We start from the raw sequence: 12,950 nt of genomic DNA, 5'->3' as shown, positions 1-12,950 counted from the left end.
TTAACTATTCCAAATTTCCAACTTTCACAGATCTCTACAATCCTCTAGAAATATTTAAGCCAACAATGATTTCTTAGGGAAATAAAACTGGATCAATATAGCTGCAATGAGACTACTGGGAGAAAAATAATTGTATGTATTTGTATATCACAGAAACAAAATGTGGACAAATAAGCCACATATCAGCTTCTGACCACCCACCCTCCTACCCATGGTCAAAAAAATATTTCAAAATAGTCCGTACAATAATGTGACTGTACTTAATGTCACAGAACTGTACACTTAAAATGGTTAAATGGTAAATTTTATGTTATGTATATTTTACAATAAAAAACTTAAAAAAAAAACAAACCTGCGTCTAAACTATCCACATTACAAAAAGTAGATTGCTAAAATTGACATCTGCAGACTTTCAGTATATATTATGCAGTGTTTACATTTCTCATTTGTACATACATAATAAAACAGTTAAATTTTCTCACCCAAAATTTCCTTGTAAAGTTTGGTTTCATTTTATACTCTGCTATGTACTATGTATTAAACTGTTAAACACAATTATTAGTGGGGAGATAATAGAGGATAATCACTTCTAAGATGGTGACAGATTTTTTTTTTTATGAGTGTATATTGCTTTGGTAGGAAGAAAAATCAAGCAAAAGGGGAAGAAGTGAGTGCATGAGAATGTGTGTGCACGGGTGTATGTATATGCATGTATGTATATACATAATTTTTACTTCCAAGGCAGGTAATAATAAGTTCTTCCAAATTCTCAAAATTCAAATTAAATCAATCTAGTCTAAATATCTTAAATTAAAATTGAACTTAAACTCTCAGACAACCCTAGCCACATCCTTGGATAAAAATACAAGAAACGAGTAACCTGCTCTACATTTGCAAAGTGTTCCAACTTCCAAGCCTGACAGTGAAGGGGAGATTCCAATAGTCTCTGAGAAGAGCAGAATAAAGAGCGATGTCACCAGCTATACTCCCCTCTTGATCAGGAACCCCAGATAAGTCAGAATGCAACAAATCCAGCAATAGCACCAGGCAGATAACCAGCTAGGAAAAGCTTCAAGATTCTAGCTGACCCCTAAAAAAATTATTATAAATATTCTGGAGACCAGAAACAAAATCAAATAATGGTCCTCTAAGAAAGGGACTACCAAATTTCAGAGGAATAGTTTATCTTGAGCAAAGATAGCTAAAGAATTCAGGTCATTCCAGATGCTTCCAAAATAACACATGAATATCTAAAAAGTTGAGAAGCTACAGGTATCCTTCAAGAGCAGCTAATTCTGCCATGCTAAGAAATGGACAAGGGCAACAAACAATCCCTTTCCTAAAAGCCTGTTGGGGCAGGGGGTGGGAGAGTGGGGAGTGATGCACAGAACAAGATTACACACAATTGTTTCATTTTGCATAAACTGCTGAAATTATATCCACATCCACACAGATGTATTAATACACACATATTTATGAATAAATGAATAAAAGTATTTATAAATTACTTTCTAAACCAATTCTGGAAAGCATATACATTTTTTATTCTTAAAAATTCATTCAGTAGTGAAAACAAGACTTGGCATTGACAACACAAATTTATAACATCAGTCTAGGATTCAAACGGCTTAACAAATGAATGGCCATTTTAAGTGTTTATATCTTCTTGAATACAGCCTACTGCACATGTAAAATTCTGCCCCAAGCTTAGTATAATACATAACTAGTATTAAATAAATGTTCTATAAAAATTGTATTGCTAATTACTAAGAGAATCTATTAATTCTTTAAGAAAATCAGCTTTCTCACTATATTTCCTATCCAAAATATTTATTGGATATGCAAATTATTTCAAGTTAATATAATATAAAACGCTTACCTTGACACCATGGCCCACATCATCCAGAACTGTATAGTCAATAGGTTTCCGAATATACCTTACAGGACGCTCCATATTTGCAGGCGCTATTATTTTGTGAGTTCTTGATGTATTCTTATTTGTTGTCAAAATACCAATCTCTCTTCGAGCCACTTTCTCTTTATGAATGTCCACAGTCTATATTTTAAATTTGAACAAAGCAAGAAAATATTATTTGGAAGAGTAAATAATATATACGATATCCACATATAATGGACCATAAGACTGTATCACATGTCTATTTTCCAGTGAATAATACTGCATCTTCCCCATCAAAATTAAGCAAATTAATATCTTTCAGGCTCAAAACATGGACTATCTAAAGGTGATTAAAAGCACCAAGTTATTGGTTTTGATACCAAAATGATTCTTAGGAAAGCAATTTTCTTTCCTAAAAACCTGGTGTGTATGGAAAGGGAGGACTCTTGCTCTGTGTAGCTTACACTTTATTTTGTGGGGATACAGACCAGAAAAAAAAATCAGTAATAACAACTAGATGAAGTACTATAATGACAGACGCACAGTTTATTTGAAATTAAAGGTATTGAGAGCAAGATGTCCAACTAGGTTGGGAAGGCTTTATAGAGTAAGTAGGTTTTTAAAAAATGAATAGAAATATGAGACAAATATGTAAATTATTCAAGGCAAAAAGAACAACATGTTGCAGACAAAGGTGTAAGAGAAAAAAAAAAAGGTAAGACCAGAGGTTCCAATCTGGCAGCACGCAGCCTACACATCTGCAGCCTATCTAGTACTGGCCTTTACGGCTTTAAAAAGGTTTTTTTCCCCCTTATTTAATTGCCAACATTCAAAAACTGGGTAGTAGTCAGCACATGAGAAATAGTTACACAACCACTCAACAATTTAAACTTTGGCCTAACAGTAATGCGAAACCAATAACAAATTTAAACTGAGTGACATCATCAGGTCTGCATTTTAAAAGATCCCTCTGGCACAGGTGTTGAGGACAGACAGAAGACTACTGGCAGTGAGACCAGTTAGGAAATAATTACAGTAGCCTAGGTGAGAAAATTTAAGTATGTGAACTGAACTGAAAGGGGGTGGGGAAGGTATTGTCAGGAAAAAAAGTTCAATGTTATGTGCATTTCTGCACATCTTGTGAGAAGAGGTACTGATTCCCTTTGTTCTGTATATTTATATAATAAACAGCCTTAGAAGATATAGTGTCTCCTCAAAGAGCAAAAGGCAGGTTTGTTTACTGTCCGGTATAATAAAGATACTGTCACTCCCCAGGGCAAAGGACAGGAAGGCTTACTGCCCATTATAAAAGATCTGGTCCCCTAAGCTGGGAGTTCCTTTCCTGTAACACACCCAATTGTGTGTGCAGGCATCAGTCACCTGGCTCTCTTTGCAGTATCCTGTAGAAATTGTGGCTGGTTATCTGACACAAGTGCTGACTATTGCCAGGAGTAATGACAGCTTTTGTCTCTGACCAGGAGTCTCATGTCTTCTACTTGAATCCATGGAGTTGTGCAGGCTAACTTGTGAGCTTCCACAAAGGGTAGGATCTCAACCCCTCACAGTTTTTGAGTTTTGGTAATGAAGATGGAATGCTGACAAAGACAAAGCTTTTTAGAAACGGAATGAAAGGACAGTTAGCAGGAACTGAGAGAAGTCCATGGGAATCGGGAGTGAACATGTTGACCAGACTGTATGGTCCCCCCCAGGCAATGTCTGGTCCTCTACTTCACTGCCTGCTAATGATGCTGAACTGGTGCGGCAGTTTCAGGCTGAGTACCAGGAAGTAGTTTCAAACACAGCAGCCTGAACGATGCCCTGGCTACTGTCAGCTATCCACCAAGCTCACCAGGTCGGCCCTGTAAACAACTAGTAATAGGATTTGTCTGGCAGAGGGAGGCGGGAGCACCATAAATGTATCCATACTGAGTGTGAAAGAAGGAAAACTGTAACCACTGTGGGCAGAACCAGGAGAATCTTTAGCAACTGCTAGTTTGCTGGGGAGATTGAGGGGGTGGGAGGGGCACATAAAGCTTGTTAAAGAAGAAAGGCAACACCTGGCTATTTTAGTGCTCAGCCCCTCCTGCAGTCTGTCTTCTCAACATTAACCCCATTCGAGATAAGTAAAAGACCTCAGGTTTTGGCAGTGGGCCCTGTCTGCTACAAGACAGTTCTGGTCCTTCTGGGAAACTTTCCCCGAAACAATCTCCCAAGGGCACTGACTAGTCTTTGGGCTCTTCCGTACTAAAGTGGATTTTAAGTGATTTAGCAAATGATTCACCACAGAATGAGAAACTCACCCACAGAAATGTAGATTAAATTCTATCAGCTTCAGAAAACCCTCCTAGTCCTTATGCTGAAATCAAGCAAGAATTGAAGGGCTGTTCTTTTGACAATGGAGCGAGCAGCAGATAGTCCACATTAGGTGGACTCCTAAAAACAACGATGCCACCCGTGCAGATCAAGTCCAAGTCGGCCAAAGAGTACAAACTCATGGCCCCCGCCGGGAAGTGATGTGGCTGTAGCCGCTGAATCAAGGCATCCCTAACGGAAATGGATGATGCCAGTCAACAATGACGGCCCTGCCACAGAGTACACAACACAGGGCTTTGGGTGCCCCAAATGCTCGCAGCTACGGCGCCACTCAAAACTGAAATAAATTCACCTTGTTTACTGGTGCAGAGCTGCTCTCTCCCAGCCTCCCCCTACACCCTTTAAAGAGAAAGATTGTTAGGGGCGGGGCCAAGTTCTCCCAGTCCCCAAGGGGAACTGAAGATCAAACATACCTGGGTTTGCGAGATCACTGTAGGGAGGGGAGGGACATTTTATAGCTCTGACTGATATATATTGGAGCCCATGTCACCTTCATGCCTCATCCTGTGGAGGGAGAGGGTACCTGCTTTCAGCTATGAGGTTTGGGTGCAGTTCACGGTGCGGAAGAGATGCTAATGTGTTCTTTTGGGTGGGACTCTTGGTACCAACTCAATGTATTACTATTGTGGCTTCCAACACTGAATGTATAATTGGTATTCATATTTTTCATGCTTGCACGGTGAATACTCTTAAGAGCCAGAGGGGATTATGCCACCTGGGAAGAGCCACATGTAGAAAAGCACTAGCAGCCTTAGTGGCCCACAGTCCTTATGACCCCTCTGAGTACAAGTTTCTGTGCCTGGGTAATGTTACTGACTGGAGCTTCTGACAAGAGGAACAGCCTCCAACCAGAGGTGCCCCTTGGACTTGGTATATTCAAGAATGCAGCCAGCCTGGCCCCTATGACCTCTCAGCTCTACAGGAAAGAGTGGCAGCTATCCCTTTAGGGAAAATTTATTTTCCATTCTGTTGGTTCAATGAGGCCCTTGATTCACAGAGGATCCCCTAAATGCCTGGGCCTGGTGCACTAATGACTCAACTAAGCTGAGACCCTGTTGTGTTCCGTGGACTGCTGTGCTGTTCAACCTCAGTGCCAGTTATGCAGAAATGAAAGTGGGTGTGGCTGCTGTGCTCTGCGGGCAGAACTCAAGGATGTTCTCAGAGATCTGGCTGATATTCCCGGTGATAAACCTTGTCAGGCTTCTACTGATATGGGGCTAATACCCATTGGTAATAGTTGTTTGGGTCTGCTACTTAGAAAACTACAGACTGACATCTTAAAGACTTGCGATATAAACTGTGGAGACAGACAGTAGTTGCCGAGCAGACCATCTAGGTCACTAATATGGGCCATAGTAAGGGCCCATTGTCTGGTGAAGCTAACAGGAGTCCAGCTGCTGACGATGCCTGCACTGCCCAGACTGCCACCTCTGCCGGCGGATCCATCACCACTCCAGATGCGTCAACACATGGACCATCATTGAACAGACACAGAGTAAAGGACTCTGTTCCTGATGCAGAGGCAACCTCTGCGTCCCACACTGGTGACTCCCAGGAAAAGACCCATTCGTCTCATGGTGAGAGAGGCCACATCTCCTGCTACTGGCAGACCGGCTACATCAGACCTTTAACCCCATCTTCACACCATCAGTAGTGCCTCACCGCTGATGACACTCTTCCAGGTTATGGTATTACAATGCCAATCCAATCAGCTGGCTCCAACCATACCACTGTGGCCCCTGACACTAATCTGTGTCATGTTTTTCACTTTCCAAACCATTTGCTATCTGACAATGGTATACTTTTTAACAAAAAAGTCACAAAAAATGGGTTGTTTGTCGAAGTATGTGATGGCCTTCCACACTCCCTACCATCCACAGGCATCTTGTATTGGTGAGTGCTGAAACAGCGTCCTCAAAAATCAACTTAAAAAACTCAAAAACAAAAGACAACTGGATTCGAAAATGGTCAAAGGACTTGAATAGACATTTCTCCAAAGAAAATATACAAATGGCCAATAAGTACATGAAACGGTGTTCAACATCACTAATCATTAGGGAAATGCAAATCAAAACCACATGACACCAATATGTATAAAATAGATAACTGAGGAGGAGAAGATGGCGGAAGAGTAAGACGGGGAGATCACCTTCCTCCCCACAGATACACCAGAAAACATCTACACGTGGAACAACTTCTACAAAACACCTACTGAACGCTGGCAGAAGACCTCAGACCTCCCAAAAGGCAAGAAAGTCCCCACGTACCTGGGTAGGGCAAAAGAAAAAAGAAAAAACAGAGACAAAAGAATGGGGACGGGACGTGCACCAGTGGGAGGGAGCTGTGAAGGAGGAAAGGTTTCCACACACTAGGAAGCCCCTTCGCGGGTGGAGACTGCGGGTGGCGGAGGGGGGAAGCTTCGGAGCCGCGGAGGAGAGCGTAGCAACAGGGGTGCGGAGAGCAAAGCGGGGAGATTCCCGCACAGAGGATTGGTGCCGACCGGCACTCACCAGCCCGAGAGGCTTGTCTGCTCACCCGCCGGGGCGGGCGGGGCTGGGAGCTGAGGCTCAGCTCCGGTCAGAGCGCAGGGAAAGGACTGGGGTTGGCAGCGTGAACACAGCCTGCAGGGGGTTAGTGCACCACGGCTAGCGGGAGGGAGTCCAGGGAAAAGTCTGGACCTGCCGAAGAGGCAAGAGACTTTTTCTTCCCTCTTTGTTTCCTGGTGCACGAGGAGAGGGGATTAAGAGCACCGCCTAAGTGAGCTCCAGAGACGGGCGCGAGCCGCGGCTAAAAGCGTGGACCCCAGAGACGGGCATGAGACGCTAAGGCTGCTGCTGCCGCCACCAAGAAGCCTGTGTGCAAGCACAGGTTACTATCCACACTCCCTTCCGGGGAGCCTGTCCAGCCCGCCACTGCCAGGGTCCCAGGATCCAGGGACAACTTCCCCGGGAGAACGCACGGCGCGCCTCAGGCTGGTGCAACGTCACGCCGGCCTCTGCCGCTGCAGGCCCCGCACTCCGTACACCTCCCTCCCCTCGGCCTGAGTGAGCCAGAGCCCCCGAAGCAGCGGCTCCTTTAACCCCATCCTGTCTGGGCTCCTTTAACCCCATCCTGTCTGATCGAAGAACAGACGCCCTCCGGCGACCTACACGCAGAGGCGGGGCCAAATCCAAAGCTGAGCCCTGGGAGCTGTGAGAACAAAGAAGAGAAAGGGAAATCTCTCCCAGCAGCCTCAGAAGCAGCGGATTAAAGCGCCACAATCAACTTGATGTACCCTGCATCTGTGGAACACCTGAATAGACAACGAATCTTCCCAAATTGAGGAGGTGGACTTTGAGAGCAAGATTTATGATTTTTTCCCCTTTTCCTCTTTTTGTGAGTGTGTATGTGTATGCTTCGGTGTGAGATTTTGTCTGTATAGCTTTGCTTCCACCATTTGTCCTCGGGTTCTATCCGTCCGTTTTTTTCTTTAAAAAATTTTTTTTTCTTAATAATTATTTTAATACCTTTATTTTATTTTATCTTACTTTATTTTATCTTCTTTCCTTCCTCCCTCCCTCCCTCCTTTCTTTCTTTTTCTTTCTTTCCTTTTCTTTTCTTTCTACTTTTTCTCCCTTTTATTCTGAGCCGTGTGGATGAAAGGCTGTTGGTGCTGCAGCCAGGAGTCAGTGCTGTGCCTCTGAGGTAGGAGAGCCAACTTCAGGACACTGGTCCACAAGAGACCTCCCAGCTCCACATAATATCGAACGGCAAAAATCTCTCAGAGATCTCCATCTCAACACCAGCACCCAGCTTCACTCAACGACCAACAAGCTACAGTGCTGGACACCCTATGCCAAACAACTAGCAGACAGGAACACAACCCCACCCATTAGCAGAGAGGCTGCCTAAAATCATAATAAGTCCACAGACACCCCAAAACACACCACCAGACATGGACCTGCCCACCAGAAAGACAAGATCCAGCCTCATCCACCGGAACACAGGCACTAGTCCCCTCCACCAGGAAGCCTACACAACCCACTGAACCAACCTTAGCCACTGGGGACAGACACCAAAAACAACGGGAACTACGAACCCACAGCCTGCAAAAAGGAGACCCCAAACACAGTAAGATGAGCAAAATGAGAAGACAAAAAAAAACCCACAGCAGATGAAGGAGCAAGATAAAAACCCACCAGACCTAACAAATGAAGAGGAAATAGGCAGTTTACCTGAAAAAGAATTCAGAATAATGATAGTAAAGATGATACAAAATCTTGGAAATAGAATGGACAAAATGCAAGAAACATTTAACAAGGACCTAGAAGAACAAAAGATGAAACAAACAACGATGAACAACACAATAAATGAAATGAAAAATACTCTAGATGGGATCAACAGCAGAATAACTGAGGCAGAAGAACGGATAAGTGACCTGGAAGACAAAATAGTGGAAATAACTACTGCAGAGCAGAATAAAGAAAAAAGAATGAAAAGAACTGAGGACAGTCTCAGAGACCTCTGGGACAACATTAAATGCACCAACATTCAAATTATAGGGGTTCCAGTAGAAGAGGAGAAAAAGAAAGGGACTGAGAAAATATCTGAAGAGATTATAGTTGAAAATTTCCCTGATATGGGAAAGGAAATACTTAATCAAATCCAGGAAGCACAGAGAATCCCATACAGAATAAATCCAAGGAGAAATACGCCAAGACACGTATTAATCAAACTGTCAAAAATTAAATACAAAGAAAACATATTAAAAGCAGCAAGGGAAAATCAACAAATAACACACAAGGGAATCCCCATAAGGTTAACAGCTGATCTTTCAGCAGAAACTCTGCAAGGCAGAAGGGACTGGCAGGACATATTTAAAGTGATGAAGGAGAAAAACCTGCAACCAAGATTACTCTACCCAGCAAGGATCTCATTCACATTTGATGGAGAAATTAAAACCTTTACAGACAAGCAAAAGCTGAGAGATTTCAGCACCACCAAACCAGCTTTACAACAAATACTAAAGGAACTTCTCTAAGCAAGAAACACAAAAGAAGGAAAAGACCTACAATAACAAACCCAAAACAATTAAGAAAATGGGAATAGGAACATACATATCGATAATTACCTGAAATGTAAACGGATTAAAATGCTCCCACCAAAAGACACAGATTGGCTGAATGGATACAAAAACAAGACCCATATATATGCTGTCTACAAGAGACCCACTTCAGACCTAGAGACACATACAGACTGAAAGTAAGGGGATGGAAAAAGATATTCCGTGCAAATGGAAACCAAAAGAAAGCTGGAGTAGCAATTCTCATATCAGACAAAATAGACTTTAAAATAAAGACTATTAGAAGAGACAAAGAAGGACACTACATAATGATCAAGGGATTGATCCAAGAAGAAGATATAACAACTGTAAATATTTATGCACCCAACATAGGAGCACCTCAATACATAAGGCAAATACTAACAGCCATAAAAGGGGAAATCGACAGTAACACATTCATAGTAGGGGACTTTAACACCCCACTTTCACCAATGGACAGATCATCCAAAAAGAAAATAAATAAGGAAACACAAGCTTTAAATGATACATTAAACAAGATGGACTTCATTGATTCATCCAAAAACAACAGAATACACATTTTTCTCAAGTGCTCATGGAACATTCTCCAGGATAGATCATATCTTGGATCACAAATCAAGCCTTGGTAAATTTAAGAAAACTGAAATTGCATCAAGTATCTTTTCCGACCACAACACTATGAGACTACATATCAATTACAGGAAAAGATCTGTAAAAAATACAAACACATGGAGGCTAAACAATGCACTACTTAATAATGAAGTGATCACTGAAGAAATCAAAGAGGAAATCAAAAAATACCTAAAAACAAATGACAATGGAGACACGACGACCCAAAACCTATGGGATGCAGCAAAAGCAGTTCTAAGAGGGAAGTTTATAGCAATACAATCCTACCTTAAGAAACAGGAAACATCTCAAATAAACAACCTAACCTTGCACCTAAAGCAATTAGAGAAAGAAGAACAAAAAAACCCCAAAGTTAGCAGAAGGAAAGGAATCATAAAGATCAGATCAGAAATAAATGAAAAAGAAATGAAGGAGACAGTAGCAAAGATCAATAAAACTAAAAGCTGGTTCTTTGAGAAGATAAACAAAATTGATAAACCATTAGCCAGACTCATCAAGAAAAAAAGGGAGAAGACTCAAATCAATAGAATTAGAAATGAAAAAGGGGAAGTAACAACTAACACTGCAGAAATACAAAAGATCATGAGAGATTACTACAAGCAACTCCATGCCAATAAAATGGACAACCTGGAAGAAATGGACAAATTCTTAGAAATGCACAACCTGCCAAGACTGAATCAGGAAGAAATAGAAAATATGAACAGACCAATCACAAGCACTGAAATTGAAACTGTGATTAAAAATCTTCCAACAGGGCTTCCCTGGTGGCACAGTGGTTTAGAGTCCGCCTGCCGATGCAGGGGACATGGGTTCGTGCCCCGGTCTGGGAAGATCCTGCATGCCACGAAGCGGCTGGGCCTGTGAGCCATGGCCGCTGAGCCTGCGCGTCCGGAGGCTGTACTCCACAACGGGTGAGGCCACAACAGTGAGAGGCCCGCGTACTGCAAAAAAAAAAAAAAAAAATCTTCCAACAAACAAAAGCCCAGGACCAGATGGCTTCACAGGCGAATTCTATCAAACATTTAGAGAAGAGCTAACACCTATCCTTCTCAAACTCTTCCAAAATATAGCAGAGGGAGGAACACTCCCAAACTCATTCTACGAGGCCAACATCACCCTGATACCAAAACCAGACAAGGATGTCACAGAGACAGAAAACTACAGGCCAATATCACTGATGAACACAGATGCAAAAATCCTCAACAAAATACTAGCAAACAGAATCCAACAGCACATTAAAAGGATCATACACCATGATCAAGTGGAGTTTATTTCAGGAATGCAAGGATTCTTCAATATATGCAAATCAATCAACGTGATACACCATATTAACAAATTGAAGGAGAAAAACCATATGGTCATCTCAATAGATGCAGAGAAAGCTTCTGACAAAATTCAACACCTATTTATGATAAAAACCCTGCAGAAAGTAGGCATAGAGGGAACTTTCCTCAACATAATAAAGGCCGTATATGACAAACCCACAGCCAACATCGTCCTCAATGGTGAAAAACTGAAAGCATTTCCACTAAGATCAGGAACAAGACAAGGTTGCCCACTCTCACCACTCTTATTCAACATAGTTTTGGAAGTTTTAGCCACAGCAATCAGAGAAGAAAAGGAAATAAAAGGAATCCAAATCGGAAAAGAAGTAGTAAAGCTGTCACTGTTTGCAGATTACATGATACTATACATAGAGAACTCTAAAGATGCTACCAGAAAACTACTAGAGCTAATCATGAATTTGGTAAAGTAGCAGGATACAAAATTAATGCACAGAAATCTCTGGCATTCCTATACACTAATGATGAAAAATCTTAAAGTGAAATCAAGAAAACACTCCCATTTACCACTGCAACAAAGAGAATAAAATATCTAAGAATAAACCTACCTAAGGAGACAAAAGACCTGTTTGCAGAAAATTATAAGACACTGATGAAAGAAATTAAAGATGATACAAATAGATGGAGAGATATACCATGTTCTTGTATTGGAAGAATCAACATTGTGAAAATGACTCTACTACCCAAAGCAATCTACAGATTCAATGCAATCCCTATCAAACTACCACTGGCATTTTTCACAGAACTAGAACAAAAAATTTCACAATTTGTATGGAAACCCTGAACAGCCAAAGCAATCTTGAGAAAGAAAAACGGAGCTGGAGGAATCAGGCTCCCTGACTTCAGACTATACTACAAAGCTCCAGTAATCAAGACAGTATGGTACTGGCACAAAAACAGAAAGATAGTTCAATGGAACAGGATAGAAAGCCCAGAGATAAACCCACACATATATGGTCACCTTATCTTTGATAAAGGAGGCAGGAATGTACAGTGGAGAAAGGACAGCCTCTTCAGTAAGTGGTGCTGGGAAAACTGGACAGGTACATGTAAAAGTATGAGATTAGATCACTCCCTAAGACCATACACAAAAATAAGCTCAAAATGGATTAAAGACCTAAATGTAAGGCCAGAAACTATCAAACTCTTAGAGGAAAACATAGGCAGAACACTCTATGACATAAATCACAGCAAGATCCTTTTTTTTTTGCGGTACACGGGCCTCTCACTGCTGTGGCCTCTCCCGCTGCGGAGCACAGGCTCTGGACACGCAGGCCCAGCGGCCATGGCTCACGGGCCCAGCCACTCTGTGGCACATGGGATCCTCCCAGACCGGGGCACGAACCCGTGTCCCCTGCATCAGCAGGTGGACTCTCAACCACTGCACCACCAGGGAAGCCCAGCAAGATCCTTTTTGACCCACCTCCTAGAGAAATGGAAATAAAAACAAAAATAAACAAATGGGACCTAATGAAACTCCAAAGCTTTTGCACAGCAAAGGAAACCATAAACAGGACCAAAAGACAACCCTCAGAATGGAAGAAAAAATTTGCAAATGAAGCAACTGACAAAGGATTAATCTCCAAAATTTATAAGCAGCTCATGCAGCTCAATAACAAAAAAACAA

General features: G+C 41.9%; 1 protein-coding gene across 16 annotated transcripts in view; it reads right to left on the bottom strand.

The window, feature by feature from the left end:
- The window catches only part of ABI1 (abl interactor 1), a 127,833-nt gene that overhangs the window by 25,234 nt on the left and 89,649 nt on the right, over nucleotides 1-12,950 (bottom strand). For all 16 annotated transcript variants that reach the window (XM_067701674.1, XM_067701682.1, XM_067701690.1 and 13 more), the window contains one exon: nucleotides 1,880-2,056. In XM_067701674.1, coding sequence (XP_067557775.1) covers nucleotides 1,880-2,056 — 177 coding nt within the window. The remainder of the gene's footprint in view (nucleotides 1-1,879; nucleotides 2,057-12,950) is intronic.

This window comes from Pseudorca crassidens, chromosome 1 (genome assembly GCF_039906515.1).
Source record: "Pseudorca crassidens isolate mPseCra1 chromosome 1, mPseCra1.hap1, whole genome shotgun sequence".
NCBI lineage: Eukaryota > Metazoa > Chordata > Mammalia > Artiodactyla > Delphinidae > Pseudorca > Pseudorca crassidens.
Note: the sequence above shows the minus strand (reverse complement) of the source record. Positions and strands in the feature narration are given on the sequence as shown.